General features: G+C 36.5%; 2 protein-coding genes across 2 annotated transcripts in view; one reads left to right on the top strand and one right to left on the bottom strand.

Moving 5' to 3' along the window:
• Positions 1–1,194: 1,194 nt before the first annotated feature.
• Positions 1,195–10,607, bottom strand: LOC146457829 (cyclin-I-like). The gene is made up of 10 exons (XM_085091511.1): positions 10,438–10,607; positions 7,816–7,869; positions 6,891–7,001; positions 6,142–6,279; positions 5,504–5,578; positions 5,165–5,305; positions 4,929–5,048; positions 3,169–3,264; positions 2,466–2,616; positions 1,195–1,646 (listed from the first exon to the last, which is right to left on the bottom strand). Exons 3-9 carry the CDS (start codon positions 6,999–7,001, stop codon positions 2,482–2,484), a joined length of 816 nt encoding a protein of 271 aa, XP_084947637.1. The 5' UTR covers positions 7,816–7,869; positions 10,438–10,607; the 3' UTR covers positions 1,195–1,646; positions 2,466–2,481.
• A 1,819-nt stretch (positions 10,608–12,426) lies between these two features.
• The window catches only part of LOC146457826 (N(4)-(Beta-N-acetylglucosaminyl)-L-asparaginase-like), a 41,099-nt gene continuing 33,250 nt past the window's right edge, over positions 12,427–20,275 (top strand). The window contains exons 1-4 of the mRNA XM_085091574.1: positions 12,427–12,621; positions 13,889–13,997; positions 16,280–16,327; positions 16,658–16,770. Coding sequence (XP_084947700.1) covers positions 12,462–12,621; positions 13,889–13,997; positions 16,280–16,327; positions 16,658–16,770 — 430 coding nt within the window. The 5' untranslated portion in view covers positions 12,427–12,461. The remainder of the gene's footprint in view (positions 12,622–13,888; positions 13,998–16,279; positions 16,328–16,657; positions 16,771–20,275) is intronic.

Below are 20,275 nucleotides of genomic sequence, written 5' to 3'. Positions count from 1 at the left end.
ACAATAGGCTTTATTAAGAAACAATACTTAAGGACAGTGCCTACTAATAAGGAAAATGGGGGTAAACACGCTTTTTTTTTAGAGATATGGAGCAATAATAATTCTAAAAACAGTAAAATACAAAGAAATGTATGGCATTTTTTTCTAAATTGAAGCTTTACTATTTCTGAAAAATGCATGGTTAACCCAAATTTTCTTTTTGGATACCAAGAGCACTTGCCAAGTTCTGCTTTGTCTGCATAGTTTTAAACCACGCAAAAATATCCCTGTATCAGTAAGCACCACCCATAGGAAACCCAAGTATCTCGAGATGCGCAGAACGTATGTGCAGTAACTAAAGTAGGCACCGTCCTTAAGACACATCTTAACTTTTATCAATAGAAGGGATTTGTGCATCTGGCCCCAGGATTCTTGGCTTGGTTGCTTTTAGCTTTTTTCTCTGGGTTGCCTTATTTCAGATTACTGTCAGGAGTGGTTTGATTTGCTGAATATCACAACCGTTCAACAAAATTGTCATGCATTGCAGAGAAATGCATAATAAAGTTTACATTGTGTTGGGTGAAATGAACAGGAAAACTGCAGGTAAAAATGATTTATACCCAAAACGGTTGATTTTGAAGAGTCTAATCATTAATGATTGCATTGGTTCTGATGGTGAAAGTGTAGTCAAACCCAAGGATGGTATGGCACGTATTTTTTATTCTGGTTACAATGCTGTAAATTGGGAAACCCAACTGACAGTCAAACTTATCTCATCCAGGCAGCCAAGTGCTTTCCAGCATATCCAAGTTGTTTATTATATTTTGTTTTGGGCCATTTGAGTGTCCCAACGTAAATTTGATGGTGACTAAATACATGATATTTTTGTGCCATACGAACTTGCTTCTTTTAGGCTGAAATTCTGGAACCCTAAACACCTTTGGAATACCGGCATTTATTTCAGTTTCTGAGTGCTTAATTTTTGTTTGTTGATCACAATATTTAAAGTCAAACAACTGCAAATGTAAAATGTCAAATTTTATTTCCTATGGATACAAAAGTTACCCAGTTAAAATTGCCTCTGACTCTCACGCACATTTTTTACACTAGAATAAATCATGATTAAATATATTTTGTTAATTTAACCCTACCCATGCTTTTACATGCTTGAGATGGCTAATCAAAGGAGGTGCAAACATAAATGACACAACCATATTCTCCATAAAAAAAAAAAACTTTATTCCTAATTCATACCAAAATATTTACACATAATAATAAAATGCCAACCCTACTCTTTCTTCCATTTCCACCATAAAAAACCCTGAATATTACAAATGTACAATTAAATGGCATGAACATGAAAAACAACAATAGTAACCCAACAAAGTATAACTTAGGCTGAAGACTCTTAGTCATGATATTGTTTAGAATGGTATACACATATTTTTAGCTTCTAGCTGTGAGACCTAGATACTTACAGTGTAGTTTGCCTATTTGACATGCATGAGGTCAATATACAAATATGAACTAATTACATTCATGACATGTTCCCTTGACTAGTCTAACAGTTCAATGTCCCCTTGCCACTATAACAATGTTCAAGGCAACTATTCCAATAAAAACAAAGAAATTATCCAGGTTTGCAACCAGCAAACAGGTTAGGGCACCTAAAAGGAATGGATTCAAAGTAATCACTAACTGTTTGACATCAGCATCAAAAAAAGTCACAGTACACAATCATATTTTGCAGTTACTGTTGCAATTATATCTTTGAATGTTTATCAACAACTCAAATTGGACCCCTTTGAAAATTGTTGTAATCAATCACAGCGTGACTTTAGAACAAAGGATGCACACCAAACATCTTTGAAAACAGTCTTTTAACAGCATTGAAGCTTGCAGACAATACATTCAACTGTATAATGCTTAATTTGAAACCACCCCAAGTTGCAGACTTCTCAGAAAACTACCAAATTTTGCAATTGGTTGTGTTTGTACAAACAATAATTATTATCATGTGCAAGTTTATTTATTCTGTATTCAAGGTGGCCCTGTTTGAGAAGTTTCATGGAATCATTCTGTCATTGAATTTGCCCTGAATCAACCACCTTGTATTTTAATATTTTGGGCCATTTAATCTCTAGAAAGATCACAATGATACCTTTCAGTTTTGATATTAGCAATGTTTTTTACTGTTTGAAATAAACTGGAATTACCACAAACAAAAAGCCTTTGGTAACAATAGCCTGGGTGCATGCTCTGGGCACCTAGCTGTGCTAGAATAATAGCATTTCATTTCATTTCACTTTCAGGTCTAGGAAATTTGACATCCAAATAACAGTCTGTCAAAATTTTAGAGAAAAGCCAAACAGAATCCAGACTGTGGTTGGACAACATCTATACATTCAGGTTTTTTACACCACTGACTATCAGTTTGCAGATGAAAAAATGAAAAAAATTAAAGAAAAAATGAAGAAAAAACATACCTGGAGAAAAGATCACTTAGTTGCCTATTATTGGAAAAGGTTCATCTTGTGTGTCAGTGATAGCCAATGTCTTGAATCTGGGCTTTTGTGCAACAGAGTTCAGATGCTCATCCACTAGTTTGGAACACTGCCATAGCTCTGCATCTGGAATCTGCAACATCACATAGAGAAAGGATTATAATCGACTCAGATTCAACAAAGGAGCATGCACGAAAGCATGCCTGCTCGTCCAATTTTTCTCTTGCATTTGAGAAGCTGTGTTAAACACACCTAAAACTGTCCTGATAAAAAGAAATTACCCCTATACTCAAACATGAATTCTTTTCTGCTTTCACGGAAAACAAAACACCTACAGTATTAATGAATTGCAGAGATGCCAGGACCCAGTTGTTCAAAGCCCGATTAAGCTAATCCTGGTTTAACGTGAAGTTTGATTCAAGTTTAATTACTAATCAATAAATATTTTTCTAAAAGATTTTTGCCCTTCAGTTTTGACTTAGCCTTTTCTCAACTTTTAGCTCAAAATCATCTTTCAAAACCATTTTTAATGAGCGAGATACAAACCTCGGTTAATTTTTAATCAGGGATTAGCCTAAATCGCCTTTCGAACAACTGGGCCCAGGAGTTGAAGTGTTGAGCCCAACAACAAAAGTCATTCATGATAACCCATGTCATTTAATAACAGCTTAACTATCATAGATACCTTTGCTTCTTGTTGCAGGAAATGTGTTGCCAGGAGCCAGTTGTTACTGACATACACTAATTCACAACTCAACAAAGCAAGAGCAAGAGTAGATGGCTGAAAAAAAAAAAGGCATTGAATATCAAACAAAGGTGTTTTTGACATTAAACTTGCATTTATAATCAATACTAATGCATTTTTTAGGTGTGAATAATAATAACAATCTTTTAATAGGATGCTCCATCACAAGAGTGGTTTACATAGAGGTCCTATTACTAGATGTATGTTATATGATGCAATTAAAATATAAAAAATTTAAGCTAAAATCGATATATATGATACAATTAAAAATATAAAAATTTAAGCTAAAATCGAGATATAAAAATGATTACAACATACACACTGCAAGGACTAAAAACAAATACTTAACTATAAAAAGCAGAAAAAAGACACTTCTTAAAAATTGGAAAACTTGCTGAGTTTCTTACAGTTCTCTCAAACTTGATTTCACTTTTTTAACTGGAGCAATGCCTCTTAGACCTGTCCAATTTTCAATTTCTGGCTAAAACCTTGGTGGGAACTTATGCCACGCACACAAAAACATGAAAGGAATGACTATATACATGAAATTAAAAACATTGTTTTCTAGTGGCAATAGCTAGGGACCACCCCTCCATTTTAAAAGCTGGGACATCTAGGGTTCAAAGTAATATTAAAACAACATTAATTTTCATGTTTGGAGTCCTTTGATTCTAAAGACAAGCCAAAAGACAGCTCAAAAATGACAAACTGTGGACTACACATGGAGTCAGAAGTTACAGTTACTGTAATGCTATACAGTCCAATTTTTAAAAGTCTAGTATTTCCTTTCTAACATAATCTGATATATAAAGCTCACTGATCTAAAACTTTATTCAATGAAATACAGGCATACCCTTGCCGTGCAACCCCTTTTTTCCCCTTTGAAAAATAGTAACTTCAAAATCAAACCATGAACACTAAAGACAACCCAAGATCAAGCTGTCTACACATTCTTGTCATTATGAGTGCTACAACAGAAGGGTATCTCAAATTTTAGGTAGATTTTTTTAATTTCCGTCAAAGTACAGAGGGCCTGAATTTTTGCATGGGGCCTTCAATTTAATGAATGAACATCGCTTTGTGTTTTCTCCCTTTTTTTTTTTTTTTTTTTTTGAAGAGGGGGGAGGGGGGGGGGGGGGCTCGTAAGCATCTGTTTTCCTGCTTTTTTCTCTGCTTTATTTTCAATGACTTAATGATAGATTTTGGCCTTGTTTTTATACCAAACTAAGTGAAAACCAGTGAAAAGACAGAGTTATGTTCTCTGACTAGTTTCAAATGCCACATACAAAAATTCAGGCAGTTTTAAAGCAAAACTAAAAATCAGCCTAAAATTAAACATAAGACAGTTATGCTGTCAGCCCTTCAACTGACTTTTGTCAAACAATGTAATGGGTCTACTGCTAATATTAGAGATCTTAACCAAATGCAAATGCTGACATCCTAGACATAGAGTGTGACAAAAGGAAGTTAAGTGTTTCCTTTATTGAAATGCTCTGTTTACTAAACAAATATCAAAGCTCTTCTAGCCATGTTTGTGCAACATCAATGTTCTTAATACTCATGCAGGTCCCTATATTATCATATTTTCAAAGCACTTTTCACGGCTACTTTGTTACAATCTGTTCCGCACAACAAAATACAAGCAACAACAACTAAAATTCATAGAACAAGCAAAGAGAGACAAAGAAAAGCAAGCTTACCTTGAAGATTATAAACTTGTGGTGGCAAAGAAGACCTTCTAATATTAAGGTTACATGTTGCAAATGTTGGTTCACTGGGCAATGATCAAGATATCCTTTTGAAACACACAGAGCATGAAACTGCAAAGAAATCAAAATACATTCTTTAGATTTTGCAACTTAGAATAATGCAAGCCTAATCTGCATTGAAACTCCACTTTTAACAACTCTCTTTGTACATGTACATATATACTTACTACTTGAAGGAAATATAAAGGAGTTGTAGCATTAAGATTCCATTTAAGTTTATCGAGAATAATGCGCTCCATCCGTAGCAAATCAGAAGAAGAGAAGTTAAGACCACTGACTTTAACAAAATCAGCTGCTGTTGGAACATCCTAACAATGAACAAAAATATATATATATAAATATAAACAAAATTTTAAAATATGGAATGCATGCAAACAGCAAATCAGTAATGATAGATAAATTTTTCACTCAGACGTGACACGCATATTTGTGCAAATCAGTAACCACATTTATTAATATACAGATCTTGTTTGCAATATGTTTAGAAAATATTTTACTTATATTACCTCATCTTCCTCAGACATCTTGACAGCCAGGAATAGGCAGCAAATGCTCATACAAGGAAGATATTTTCGCTTGGCCTTCAAGATGAAAAAGAATTTCAGAAAAATTGCATTTAAACTGGTGTACAGTCAAGCGTTTAGCTACTGACAGCACACAAGGATGTACTCCCTATATCACCTTCATATATCAGATATCATATATCACCATTAGTTCCACAAAGTTCTTAATTATAATGCAAGTTGTCATTAGCCAATAATGCTCTGAACAATAGACCTTACAAATTATGTACTAATAATTAAAAATAACATTTATTTACATGCAGATGTCAGTGACGCAAGCATACTCAGAGAAAGAAAATCTAAGTTGAGTCAGTTGAGTCCAACCTATATGACCTTAAAATATACTGTAACATCACATTTCTTTCACATGGACACATCAACATACATGTACAAATCCTAGCAGAGGCAGGATGTTTGTCACATGAACCTACATGTAGTTTCATGTGTGGTAGAGCATCCCAAGTAGTAAACTTAACAGGTCATAGTGTAGGTATATATCACATAAGATCACATTTCTTCCACAAAATTTATTTAATGACTTTAAGGTACTGTAAACTTCATTTCAACTGAACAGCACTCACCTTTACAACTGACAGGAAACGATCAAGCAAGTTTACAGAAAGGGAGTATGTCTCTGAATGAAAGCCACAGTGTCTGCTCAGATTCAGCATGAAAGTTGTTATATTATCCCGATTGGAAAGACTGATTCCATCTGAATCCTAGAAAAGAAAGCAACTTTTCAAATAACTCACGATCCAAATTTTCCTGACTAAATGTACTAGATGGTACACCATATGTGCTTTTTAATTATAAATCCTCACTGCTTGGATACATAATAGCAAAGAAACCACACCTGTTTCTACAAAACTTTAAAGAAGCAAAAGGCCAATTACCAGGCCAGGAGTCAATACCCTGTTTCAGGCAGTGTTTTCCAAAAAAAACTGCTCGCAGTCCCTTTCTTGGTGGCTGAGAGGCCGTGTGAAATTCAAATAGCCGAGCAAAAGAGCTGAAAGTGTACAAAGGGTTGAGACTTGAGCAAGGAAAAAAAAGAAGAAACGAAAGAGTTTGGTGCCTCTTCCCAAGCTTCTCTCTGCTTGTTCACTCCAGTTTTCAGCTTTTTTTGCTCAGTTATTCCATGCTTGCTCCCTGATGACTATCCAGAAAGTGACTGCTAGCAGTCTATTTTCAAAATGAATTTTCCAGTTTTGTGTATTCATGTCAACAATACCTGTCACTTGTAGCAGGCATAATGGCCTTTATGCAGCATTTTGCCTCAAAAAAATATTAATATCAAATAAAAAGTATTTGACATCTGTTTGACTCGAAGTACCTCATTTCCGAGCAGGCACACAAGGGGTGCACAGTGTGTTTCCTCTTTCAAAAGCCCCTCATGCAGCACTCTGAGCAGTTTTCCAACATTCAAACCACAAGAAACTATCATCTGAAAAGAAAAAAAAAAAATCGATGTATGTGTATTTTGTTGATAAAAAAAATATTGCCTGTTAACATACTACCAGAACTGCCATTAAGCTATTGAAAAGCTGGATTTACAAGAAAATACATTGCAGCTGGTCAGAAATTGTTGTTGTCAAATTTCGTTAATATCTATTTGACTAGGGATCTCTTATCTCAGGATTGCACCAATCAATATTTACTTATTCCATAGCACAGAGTTGGCTAAAATCACCTCTTATCCAACAAGCAAGAGTGGAATAATTGTTTTATTAAGGACGATCAAGAAATAAATATTGCTACAATGTAGATCTTGCCAATTTTACTTTGCATGAAGAACCAGAAGACAATTGAATGGTCTCTATTTCTTGGGCAAAGATAACGACTCATATACTAATTGGCCTCTAAGCCAATCAATCCGATTTTATTGCATTTAATACAATGATCCATTTTTTTAATAAACGCTCTTACATTTAAGAGGTCAGAGCATAAATTTGTCTTATGAAACACTGAAACAATGCCATTTGACTAGAGCCTAGAGAAGAGAAATTATTGAAGTGTTATGTGTGACCAGCATGAATCACATCTTTAGATAAAGTAATAAAATATGGGATCACAGAGTGAATCTCTTGATAAATGGTGCACAATGGAAAGATACACTGTAACATAAAAATACACAGTCTCATGGGTCAAAATATTGAGCTATCACATGCCATGGTGAAATAAAACACCAATGATTCTATGGTAAAGGCCAGAATTTTAATGTCTATATCAACACTGTTGCTTTCCCAACTCATACTCACCTCGGCTACCAGTACCTCACTAATTCTACAAACAGCTGCACAAAATCTCTGTATCTATGTGGACAATGCAAAAAAACAAGATGTAAGCTTACTATGATCTTCGTGTATGCACATTACAGGAAAAGAAATATTTGTTTACGTTAACAGGTTTAAACAAGTCAAAACAATGGGCGATTTAAATGGTTTCCTCTGACACCTAAGAACACTTGTAAACACCCACAATCACAACAGTAATATAATAAATAGCCAAATTAGATAAGTTCCTGACTCAACCCCATTTTGGTTAAGTAATGACATTTACAAGGAATTCCCTCTCAGGTGTGGCCATCTGAATACCTATGTCTGGACTTATCCTTTTGTTGACTGGTCATCCGCTTAATTGACTATTGTAACAGTAGACCACATTATTCATTTCATGGAAACAAATTTACCCTTTTCTACGTTTTCCAAGTACAACCACTTCTCAGTGCAATAGGAACCTATCACAATGTTAGCTATCAGTTGCAAAATACAGTTATCAGCAAGCTTAATTATCATCATCATCATCATCATCATCATCATCATCATCATTATTATTATTTTCTTATTATTTTTACACTGCACCCTAAAACTCTTCATTGTGAGAAAAAATATGACATGTTCATCCAAATTTAATTATAAGAAAGTAGCTTAGGGTGTTTTCCATTTGGCAGTACTGGCCAGCCAGACTAAATCAAATACATCATTTTATAAAGGGATGGTGCTGCAAAATCTTGAAAAATAATCACTCTGAAAAAGGTACATACTATTTTGAAGAAACTCAAAGGACTAGGATAAAACTTATCCTTCAAATTGGTACATTCTGTTTATGAACTGACTGGTCTGGTCGGCCAGAACTTTCTGATCAATGGAAAGAGCCCTCAGACTAAACTTATGTAATCAAGATTATACTACAAATAAAGCTCTTACTCCATTAATCATACCACCAGACGGTAAAGGCAAGTACGGAACTGCAAATCTCTCTCAATAGGTCTGGGACACTTTTCATCTAGCCAAACCTTTCTGTTTATAACTCCAGAAACTTCTGTGCCAACTTCTCTTACCATCCAGTTACAAAGCCTTGCTTTCGGTTACAGACTTACAATCTCATAGGTAGAACAAAAACATACCTTGTTGTGCACAAATTAGCCAGCAAAATAGAAATGGCATTTCTGAGCAAATGGAATGTTAATTTCTCTTCCAAAAAAAAGTTTGAGTGCCCCCGAAGGTTGTTTATTTGTTCTGGAAAATTTACAGTACATCTGCATTATTCCATTTGCCCAAAATTTCCACTTCCATTTTCCTTTGTTCTTGTGCTCTTTGTTCATGTAACCTTTTTGATCTACCAATGAGATTGCAATTTTGGAACAAAAAAAAAAAAAAGCCCTTCCATTTGACACAGAAAGTTTCTTGAATTTTCAACCAAAATTTTGGCTTTAGAAATGTGAAAGTGCCCCAGGTCTACTCTCTGTTAACCTGCGAACTCAGACGTATTTCCGGCTGTCGCTTCACTCCACCCTGTTTTTCGGCGGAGTGAAGCGATAGCCGGAAATACGTCTGCGTTTGCAGGCTAACTCTCTGTATGTAGTCTGAGCATTTGCATATATGATTAAAATGACTTCACAGCCTTTTCTAAACATGTTTGGCATGGCATGATCAATATTCTGCCACACTCCAAAGCCCCAGCTAAATGTCCCAACATTGTTGCACAATATTTTGTTGGTTCAACAATGTTGATTGGAACGTTCATTTGAGCTTAAAAGCTTGAGCAATTTTATACCCCAGTGGATACTACAGGATCAAGAGAACATTCATGACAGATCTATAGTAAATGAAGAGACCTGAGTAATATTTCTTATCCCATTGTGCATCCATTTTCAGGCGGAATCACTCAACAGAACACACATATAAGCAAATTCTATGGCTGTTATGTGACGGCTAAGATATTTGCGAGCGACGTCACGGGTTTTTCCCTTGCATGTTATCAGTAAAAAAACATCTTTTTTCATATTTTGTGTAGTGCCAAGATACTAACCGAAACTGAATTTAACTACATACTGCAGAAAAGGTTAGAAAAATCTCCCCAACATGTCGGTCAAATGAACTAAAAGAATACTGAAAGCAACAAAGTAAAGTTGGCAATAAATCTGATTATAGTCAAACGAACGTACTGCACGGCGCGAAATCGATCGAAAGTGTGATTAATTTCCTTTCTAACCTTTTGTCGCTTCCATAGCATGAAACATTAGAAGAGAAAAGCTTCGATAGCCATATTCCTAGAGAATATTTTACTGTTGCCAGGGTAAAGAAAAAAATATACATAAAGGCAATTGGCCTAATTGACTGATACGTCGTATATATATTTCCTCGGAAGATGACAGATATTTCGCGATGGTAGTTCTCTATTCACAAAGTAGGTTCAGTATATCATCCGTATATATATTATTCATATTTAGATATAAATACATTAGACTTCAAGATAGGTTAGTGTTCTGTTTTATGATATAAAGAGAAATTATAAAATTCAGCTGTCACCGCTCGGGAAGACGCCATTTTAGTATGAAGAAAATGCGCTTACATCTGATAGCTCCGTTTTCTACGTACCTCATTTGTGCGCCTCCACCACTTCTTTACCAACAACACTGAACAGTTACGAGATGAAAAACCAGCTCACCTAAAATACATAGGTAAGATATTCAGAACTTTGGTTACACACCCAAAAGTCAACGTTCCATGATCAAAACAGTCGATGTAAACAAAAAAAGACCGACTTTTTGGGCGCCAAGGCTCATTTCATACTTGTTGGCCAATGCAATTGGCTAGTTCAAAATGGAAGTCACTTTCTGATTGGTCGGAAGATTTTTCCATTATGTAAGCGTACACGTAGCATCTTTTGTTTTCCTTTTCCAACCGGGACAGATATCTTTCTCTATCTGTCTTGAACTGATGAGTTTATCTCTCTTTGTCAAGTGAAATGTGAACCATGAATAAAAGCTTCCCTTAGTCCTTATAGGTAAGGCAACGTTAAAAGTAGATGGAATAACCCTGAAGTTCCCAAATGAAATGAAACAGTTCCTAGTGACGAAGTTTCAAAGGTCGTTTCGCAATTCTCTGAGGTCTTAAAATAGAAATAGGCCCGCAATGCGCACACATATTTGACAACTTTGCCTTATCACGGTTTTCGACGCCAATTTGACGAGTAGGCAAACAGGGTTGAAATATCAGTGTTTATATGGAAATCCGATGTCAAATAATTTTTATAAAACATAGCTTCTGAAAAATTCATGAATTGGAAACTTTTGGCACCAGGAAAAGAATTTGAAGAAAAAAAATTGGAGGGATGTGGCTGTGCCAGAAAGCGTCCAGTCATGTTTTGAACTTTCCATATATTTGTCTGTATAGCGAACCAGCCGTGAACTGCTACTAAAAATAACTCACGGGAAAAAATACAGAGAAATGAATGGAAAGTTCAAAACATGACTGGACGCTTTCTGGCACAGCTACATCCCTCCAATTTTTTTCTTAAAATCCTTTTCCTAGTGCCAAAAGTTTCCGATTCATGAATTTTTCAGAAGCGATGTTTTATGAAAATTATTTGACATCGGATTTCCATACAAACACTGACTGTGAAAAGGCCTATTGACAAGGCCTTAACCCTTTAAGCCCCAATAGTGATCAAGATGTAATTTCTCAGTACAATATTACTAGTTGATCAAGCATATTTGTCATGAGAATGAAGGAATTGATCAGCAAAGATAAGCTGCCTTGATTCTTAAACAAACTCTCCCAACTAGTACCATAAAATATGGAGAGAACATTATGGAGAATGTACATGTTGATATATTTGGGAATAATTAAAAAGTTAAAAGAGGCTTCCCCTTGATTCCCTCCCTCCCTGTGAACTGAAGAAAGATAAACAGACCCGAAAATAAGAGTTAATACTTCTTAGTTGCAAAATGTAGTATGCTACAACGTTTACTTGTTTACTAATAATACAAGATGTAGTCGAGAGGGCTCTATGAAATCTTTCTCTGTTCAGTAAAGCAATAAGTAAATTTCTGATTGAAAATTTATTTTTGTGACTCTCACATTGGACTAGTTTTGCTAAGGTTAATTGCTTCACCACATCTTGCTGTAATGTTGCATAATTTCATTTATTTATTTATTTATTTATTTATTTATTATTTTAACTAAAATATAACTTTTGAAATCAGTGAAAGCTTAATCTCTGTTGAGGACCGCATTGCATTGTGCACATAAGTTACTTTTCAGGCTGAACCGGGCTATGGGTCAAATGATGTGTGTGGGTGGGGAGGGAGGGGCAGTTTTCCTTGCCATTTGGAGGATTTAGAATGTCTTTGAGACAAAGTTTCACAACAGTTTTCAAGCCCACAAACATGCCTGTTTTTTGAAGTAGTGGTTAAGGAACATATTTTGAACAAGAATTAGCATTTTATATTTTATTATCATGACCTTGTCTATCATCTCTAGAAAACAGTCCCAGAACTGTCGTCACATTCCGGACTGTGTTCCCATCTCGTGACCTAGCGCAGACCGATTGTGGGAATTCTGGGATCGCGGCCGAGTTTCACGTGCGTTCAGCGGTGATTTAACTGATTTGCTGTAACATGGCGGGCATGTCGGGCTGTTTTTCTTTCGTTGTTTTTGCTATGTTTTTGTGTATTGCACACGGAAAACTGTCGGAGCAAAGAAAAACTGTGGCTTCCAAGTTTCTTCCCGTCGTCATTAACACATGGGGCCCCCCTTTCACTAACGCAACTTCTGAAGGTAAGCTTTTCCAAGGAAGTAAGCTTGAAGCGAAGCCTGAACATGTAAACTTGTAATGTGATTCCTAGAAATGTACATTGGCATTTCATTTTAAGTTTGGAAAGATTTCCACTAAGCCTCATGCAATAATTATACATGCACCACTGTCATACTATCCGACATACACGAACCTAACTTATGTGCAATTTGTACGTACGGGGTGGTAAACGTGGGGGGGGGGGGAGGGGGGGGAGGGGGGTCCCAAGCACGAATCAGGAGCCTATTTGTTCTCACATCACAATTCACGTGCGTACTTTTTGGTATTTCACGAAACCTGTATTTCATGTTGACAACACAGAAAACAGTCAGCACAAATTACTCGATTTAAGTGGCATTTAGTCCGAAATTTCTTAGAAGTCACATTTCCTTGATCGAGTGCATAATGCACAAGGTCTGTCCCATTTTAAAACGACAAGGATGGTAACACTTTCAAAAACGCAAGGAAAACCTCTGTGATTAATTTTCAACAACAGCCTTTTCAATTTATGGTTCTCACCTTACCTTGTGTAATATGATGACAATGCTCTATTTGACAATGTGATCGCCCTTCCTGATCGTATACAAATGGTTTTTGATAAAAAGTTCCCTGCAACATGGATAACTTCTCCTGGACCTCCTCTTGCAGTTTGATCATATCTCTACCGATTTTCCACATTCAGATCCATATGGTCGAACCATATGAGTTTTGAGGTACGTGCAGAGTTTAATTGAAAAGGGTGCCTGGAAAAAAGCCCTGAAGTGACTTCTGATATTTTGCTAGACTCTCCTTCCAAATTGTAAGTAAGTTCCGCATGACATACGTAACAGCTAACAAAAACGTGACTCAAGGTTCCTATTTACCTAATCATAAACAATATCACAATCCTCTTGGGCAAGCACGTGCTCAATGGAATTTATTTGCACAACTTACCCCCTAAAGGCCTTTGGTATAGTATCAGGTTATCGTGGTTCAGTGTTTCGTAGTTCATTTAGTTTCCCTAGAGTTTACAAGTTCAAGTTATTGCTTATACATTTCTTCCCTCCCAGTCACCCTGGAAATGAATTTCATGTGAGTTGAAGAGAAGTTTATTAAACAATGGTCAGTGTCTTTTTCTTGTATATAGTGTGATGCTTAATAAACTTCTCTCTGTGCCAAAAACGAGTTATATCCTGATACTGTTAGTGGTGATTGGGTATGGTATGTAGCATCTGATTGTTGATTTTTTACTTTGCTGATTGTTTTATACAGCATGGCGACTAATATCAAGCGGAAAAGGCACTGCATTAGATGCAATAGAGTCTGGCTGTTCAGTGTGTGAGGCACAGCAGTGTGATGGAACTGTGGGATTTGGTGGAAGGTAGTAATAGCTTGATGGTGTTGAAAATAGAGAACAATGTTTTTAGTTTAGTTATACATGAATAGCTTGTTTTGGTATGTTCAAATGATTACAGTGAAACTGTAACATGTTAATCTGTCATTGTGTAACACCTCTTTACTGGTGTATTATAATAATAACTGTTATTTAGTAATTTACATATTGTAATTGTCAGTGAGTATTTAATGTTAATCTATTTAACCTACCACTCTCTGAGATATGTAAGTGCAGTTTTATTGTACTCATTGTAACTGACGATGGTATTTGAACACACCTAAATCGATGGTTAATCAGTTGATTAGTCATTGATTATTGCCAATGATCAATGAATAATCGATGAATAATTGATAGGCCACAAAATTTTCAGTTATCGATTAGGCATTGATTGGTCATAGATGACACTGATTAGTCATCGATCAAATCTCATGGCTACATAAACCATACCAAATAGAAAATAAAGAAATAAATTAAACAATTTCATATTTACATTAATAGATTAAAACAACTGCCTTAGACGGAAAACTTTTACCCCAGCAGGAAAACTTGTTGAAAATTTTTGAGTATATTTTCCAGACTCTGATAGCCAGGAGAGCGAGAAAGACAACTCGACCTTCTGAATATTTCCTTTTCAGTAATTTTATCATCCATCAAATCAATATGATACATACCATTTCGTTTTTCTCATAGATGGCCTAAACATTATAATAGACTAGAAACGAGTCTTGGATTCCTATGAATTCAGTTTCTTTCCCCGTTTGACCATGCACGTACAATTCCTTTTTGCCTATAGCTATTATTATTGTCGTAAGCCACTCATGTAAAGATTTGTAATAAATTATGTGTGGCATAATAATATACCTGTAATCAATGAGTAACTGATGTGTAATCAATAGCAGGGTGTCAAGCGAGTCCTGTATTCCTATAAAATCCTATAAAATCCTATTTTTTCAGACTTGTCCTATAAAGTCCTATAAATCGAGGAAAAATCCTATGTTTTCCCGTATTTTAGGACTTCTTTGAAAAATTATTCAAGAAATATTTAGAAAATTAACTAAACGTTGCATTGGCATTTAAAATCCACAATTCAGGAGATTTTCGTGTGACAAAGACCCTTTTGCAACACCTCAGAGTGCACATTTTCTTTAAATTTGCACCCACTCTTTCTCTTAACTTTTGTTGGTGTGCAATGGATTGTGGGTTGACTGTGGGGGTCCATCTTTCACGTGCTTTAGCTGACCTGAAAGCATATGAGTGCATCCAGGACGGTGACTTGTGTTCAAATTGTCTTTTATATGGCCTATTTTTGTAATTATAAGAGTTTTTGTCAGTAAATCCATTTCTTTGCTACTGATATGCATTCACAGAAGTGTCGGTATTGAGTTTTGGACTCGAACCTGTTGATGTTGTCAACCACTGTTGAACTGAAAGGAATGTAAGATTGCCCTTGTTATTGATCTTGCATGTTAAGTAGCTTTTTTTCAGTGAGATGATGTTATGATCCGAGAAAAAATTGATTGCCATTTCTGACTTTTTGAAATAAATAATGAACTAACGATAAGTTGAAACCGGAAAAGCATCTTTCTTTTGTTGGCTTTCAATTTTGGCAGCATATTATATGAACAGTATATCTAGAGAGTCTTTATAAAATAAAGAACCTTATGTTGGGCCTATTAGTTACTGCCAGATTAGCCCTATATTTTTGCAGTTTTGGTGGGTTTTGCCCTATATTTTCAGGTCGTTGAGTCCTATATTCCTATATTTTTGGACCCCTAAAGCACTTGACACTCTGCAATAGGTAATCGATGAGTAATCAATGCCATCAATGAGTAATTGATAGGCCCCAAAATTTTTGGTCATTGATTACCCATATATCATCACCAATAATCAATGACTTATCAGTTGATGACTCATTGATTATCCATCGATTACTCATTGATGTAATTGATCATTGATTTGTTAGTTTGGATCTGTGTACAGATTTATGTAAACCTTCACACAACAGAGAAGCCTCATGATGCATGACCCATGCCTTCCAATGTTCATCAGCACCTTTCAGTTGCCTCAAATGCATGTGAAGTTTCAGCTAAGAATCAAATCTGCACTCGCTTCTTTCCTCTTATGTTGCTCAAGCCATGACCCTTGAAGCTTGGTGCGCAACCCATAACCCACTCACCAACACCTCAATCAACTTGTCAATCTCACTGGAACATTGTTAACAAAGATAAATTCATACAGTAATATGATGAAGTGTGTTTTTCTTGTAGTCCTAATGAAGATGGAGAAACCACTCTGGATGCCATGATAATGGATGGGTGAGGATAACCTTTTCACTCCTAAGGAGCATCCACGTTAAACCATTTTAAAGGAGAATAAGTGATCAGGTTCACTGATGAAGGATCAGTACATGTTTACGAAATTCAAAGTTTGACTTTAGGAATACAACTTTAATGTTGTTGGCTACATTCTTTTGCAAGAGGATGTTGAGTAAGGTGCGATGTACATGTAACTGTTTGTAGTTTGCAGCAGCAAAAGTGCTTCAAATTGAATGGATCTACCTTTTAGAGATTTTTAAGTAATATATTATTACAACTTGAGATGAGATCCTAAAAGTATGAGATTAAGTGAAGTTTTTTTTCTCTTAGTGTTACCCATGATGTTGGGGCTGTTGGCTGTCTTAAGCGAGTAAAGCGAGCCATTTCAGTAGCACGCAGTGTTATGGAACACACTACAGAGACCTTCTTGGTTGGGGATGATGGTATGCATTTCTTGTCTAATACCATAGTATTGTTTAACAAATGAAAATGGCTCAGCACTGCTTATTCTATTTTAAAACAGCAACAGTACACGACTGGTTTTCTCAGCACTTTTGGGCTAAGCTACATGCAACATTCGTGAATTGCTATATATTACAAGGCAATGCTTAGTGGAGGTTTCTCTAATTAGTTGCTGTGATAATGTTTATAGAATTTGTAACTTTTAGATAATTCATGGAAACTAGGGCAAAGTTAGGTTCTACATCCTTGTTGAGCCCTCTCCTGTACACTGAGGTTCCAGCCTTGAGCTTGGTCTTCTCAGTTCCTTGGTGTGCTGAGTAGCGGCAGGTTTCTTTTACAGGTCACCGGTCACAAGTACAGATCACTGCCATAGTTGTATATAAACAAGCTAAACAGGGTCTCCTAGCCCTACCCTGTACTAAAAAGCTAATTCAGGCCTCGTGCATGCTAACCCTTTTGGTTATGTACCAGTACAACAGTGACCTGTACTTGTGACCTGAGGAATGTGACTTGTAAAAAAGACCGTCTGCTTGATTAGAGGTTTGTTAGGATCTCCTTATAGGGTTTAATGTAATTTAACTTAGTTAACGACTTGGAGCAAGTTTGCTCCTTAGTGGCGTGGCGTAGCGAGTCGTTAGCATTTATGGGCGTATAGTTTGAGCACAGGTGGCACATTAGCGTTTGGGCGTTTGTTGTTACATTACTGTTTGGGCCTGGTTCGGGTCGGCCAGCAGTATTCTCTTGCAGTTTAGGCATGCTCCTTTGCACATGCTCGGAAATTTACTCTACTCAGCGTTTTTCGTGGCGTGGCTAGTTTATTGCGTTTTGTTGGGTTTTTCTTTCCCTGCCTTCCCTCCCGGTAGTGTTACCTTGTTATTGTTTAGGGTTGGTGTTGGGGGCTGGTTAGGGTTAGGGTTAGTTCGTTGTCTTATTTACTTATTATTTTTCCACTGAGCTTCTAGTCTCAGTGTGACAGGTGCTAGGGTTAAGGCTGGGTTGCGGGCAGGGCTCGTGGCTGGGCTTATGGGGTTTGGGTTGGCGGTACCAGCCCCTGGCTCCTGGACACCCAACCTCCATTTGCGACATAGGCGTTAATTGCAGCATAGCATGATTATTCTACAGAGGCCCTTCATTGGTAACCCATCTTATACTGCAAGCTCATCACAAAAGAGCCAAATGTTTGGGGGCCACCCTGGGTGGATCATTTTCTTTGGTACATTGATCTCTGGGTCTGAAGAGGTCTGTTCCTTGATAATATTTCTCTACCACATTTTGTTACTGATTAGCTACAGCCACTGAAGGCATGGTGGTATACTTGTCAGGTGTTTGAGGTTGGTGCACTTGACAAGCTTGTGGTCTTTGTGTACAGTGAAACTGTGGCCATACAGACAGTTTACCATTTTCACTGTAAATACAACGACTTACTGCCTATTTGAAAATAAATTATGGAAAGCAACATTTTGCAAAGGTAGAGGATCATAAAACAGAAAAAAATGTAGAAGGGGTTGCCGAAAGGGGTTGTGTAAGAGTAAAAATATTTTGCTGCTCCAGAACGGCATAACTTGGCGAGAAGGACGAAAGAGTAGAAACAAGTTGCTTAATAGGAACATGTAGATGAAACCCCTGGCATTACAAACATACCAGAGGGTCTGGATGGAGGTACCTCAATAACAATAATGCCTCTATCACATCAAACAGTAAAATTTTGGGCTGTTAAACATCTCAGAAAAAAACTCACTGTAACGCTAAATGTGATACACACAAAAAAAAAAGAAAAGAAAAGAAAGAAAGTGGCTTCAAAAGGACCAGGATGGTAATAGAGATGTTTATCCATGAGTTATATACCAATGGTTACACTAGTCTTTTGATTACATTTTTTGTGTTTTCATTTTTATTTTTTCATCATCGTAAAATTGTAATTGATCAAAACCACCCAAATCAAATTCTCATTAAAGCCAAATACTAGTTACAGCTATAACTTGAGATCGGTACGAGGCCCAGCAGCAATACCAAGCTCAAGAACCCAAAGACATGCAAACTCTTTTAATGGCGCAAGGCGCAAGGCTCCTTTGTTTATGATTGAATTGTATATTTTTGTCTTAAATCCAACTATGCAAATCCATTGTGTACTTGTTTTAAGATGGGTAAATAAAGCTTATTATTATGGGCAATTATTTAAAAGTTGAAGATGATTTTATGCTCAACAATAATAAGATCTTCCATAATTCCTTGCTAGGCTTTCTCAACTTCCACATCTTTTTTCACAAACTTATTTAATTAATGGATTTGCACATACTTGATTTTAAAAATCAAGGTAAAAATGAGTGCAGATGGCCCAACCAGACGTAGCAACTGGTGTTATGGGTGGTGAGGTGTCATCATCCACATTGATCTCTGAGTCAGTGTCGTATTCATCCTCTTGTACAGCAATAGGATCAGGCACTTCACCAACAGCAACAACTGCAACCACGCAATTGTCCACAAATGTGATAACCATTACTTCATCATTGGGGCTGTGACTTGTGGCCCTTTTTGTTTGATTCTTTGTTGATTTTCTGTTACTGGATCCTGTGAGTCCTCATGGAACATCACCTTCATTCAAGTAGGTTGATTGCAATATACTGCAGGTGGCAGAGCTCCAGCTTTATCTTTTGTTATTCCACTGTACACCATTCTGTGCCTCACATGGTGATATCTGTCCATCAATTCCTACATGGCTCTTTCAGTCAGAGGATTAATTCTTCTAGCTGGAGGGGCTTTCTTGAAACACTTCTGCATCTCCCACCTCCATAATGTATTTTGGAACAGCATAGAATGATCTCTCAGGTATAAAGTATTATGTGCCCCACTTTGTCGTCCTTTTCAAAGATTCTTTTGCAATAGATCATTTTCATGTGACCGCCAGATATTGCGGGCGCCATTTTTGTGCACCTCAGATCGCATATATTGCATGACGTTTTTGTGTAACAAGTATAATGGAGCAAATAGAGTTACAATCCCTGCCTTTGATATATTTTAGTCCCAAAGACAAGGCAACAATCTGGGTGTCTGAATATGCCTTAGAGGTACCTGTGAGAAAGCACTATTTGAATAAAATATCTGTGAAAGGAATTGACCCTGTACTTATCGACAGGAAGTGATTTGAGCCTGACTGCCTTCCACCCAAACAGTCCACAGATCTCCTCTGCTTTTTTGGTTCTTAAAACAGGTTATTACACAAACAGGCAGTTTACAAATTTTATGAGTATGAAGGCTTACAATCAAATGGAACAATGGCACTCATGTTGAGTTTAATCTCTCCTTCTGCTGAAGCATATGTCTTATGAAGCCTTGGTGTTCTTACTGTAATGGATTTACATCAAACCAAGTATGTTGACCTGTCCTATCCTGATCTTACTAATATATGTAAGGAAACAAAGATCAAAATATCTAGTGAAGAAATTGCTTACATGAGAGGGATACCATTAATGAGGCAAAATGGGATGC

This window comes from Pavona decussata, unplaced genomic scaffold (assembly GCF_977016875.1).
Source record: "Pavona decussata unplaced genomic scaffold, jaPavDecu1.1 SCAFFOLD_237, whole genome shotgun sequence".
Taxonomy (NCBI): domain Eukaryota; kingdom Metazoa; phylum Cnidaria; class Anthozoa; order Scleractinia; family Agariciidae; genus Pavona; species Pavona decussata.
Note: the sequence above shows the minus strand (reverse complement) of the source record. Positions and strands in the feature narration are given on the sequence as shown.

Bases quoted from the DNA above. Each gene is read 5' to 3' on its own strand.
- LOC146457829 (XM_085091511.1), bottom strand. From the start codon at position 7,001: ATGATAGTTTCTTGTGGTTTGAATGTTGGAAAACTGCTCAGAGTGCTG. The intron at 3,265-4,928 runs GTAAGCTTGCTT...TTTTTTTTTCAG, and splicing joins ACAAGTTTATAATCTTCAAG to CCATCTACTCTTGCTCTTGC. The intron at 2,617-3,168 runs GTATCTATGATA...GTGATGTTGCAG, and splicing joins TCCTGCAACAAGAAGCAAAG to ATTCCAGATGCAGAGCTATG.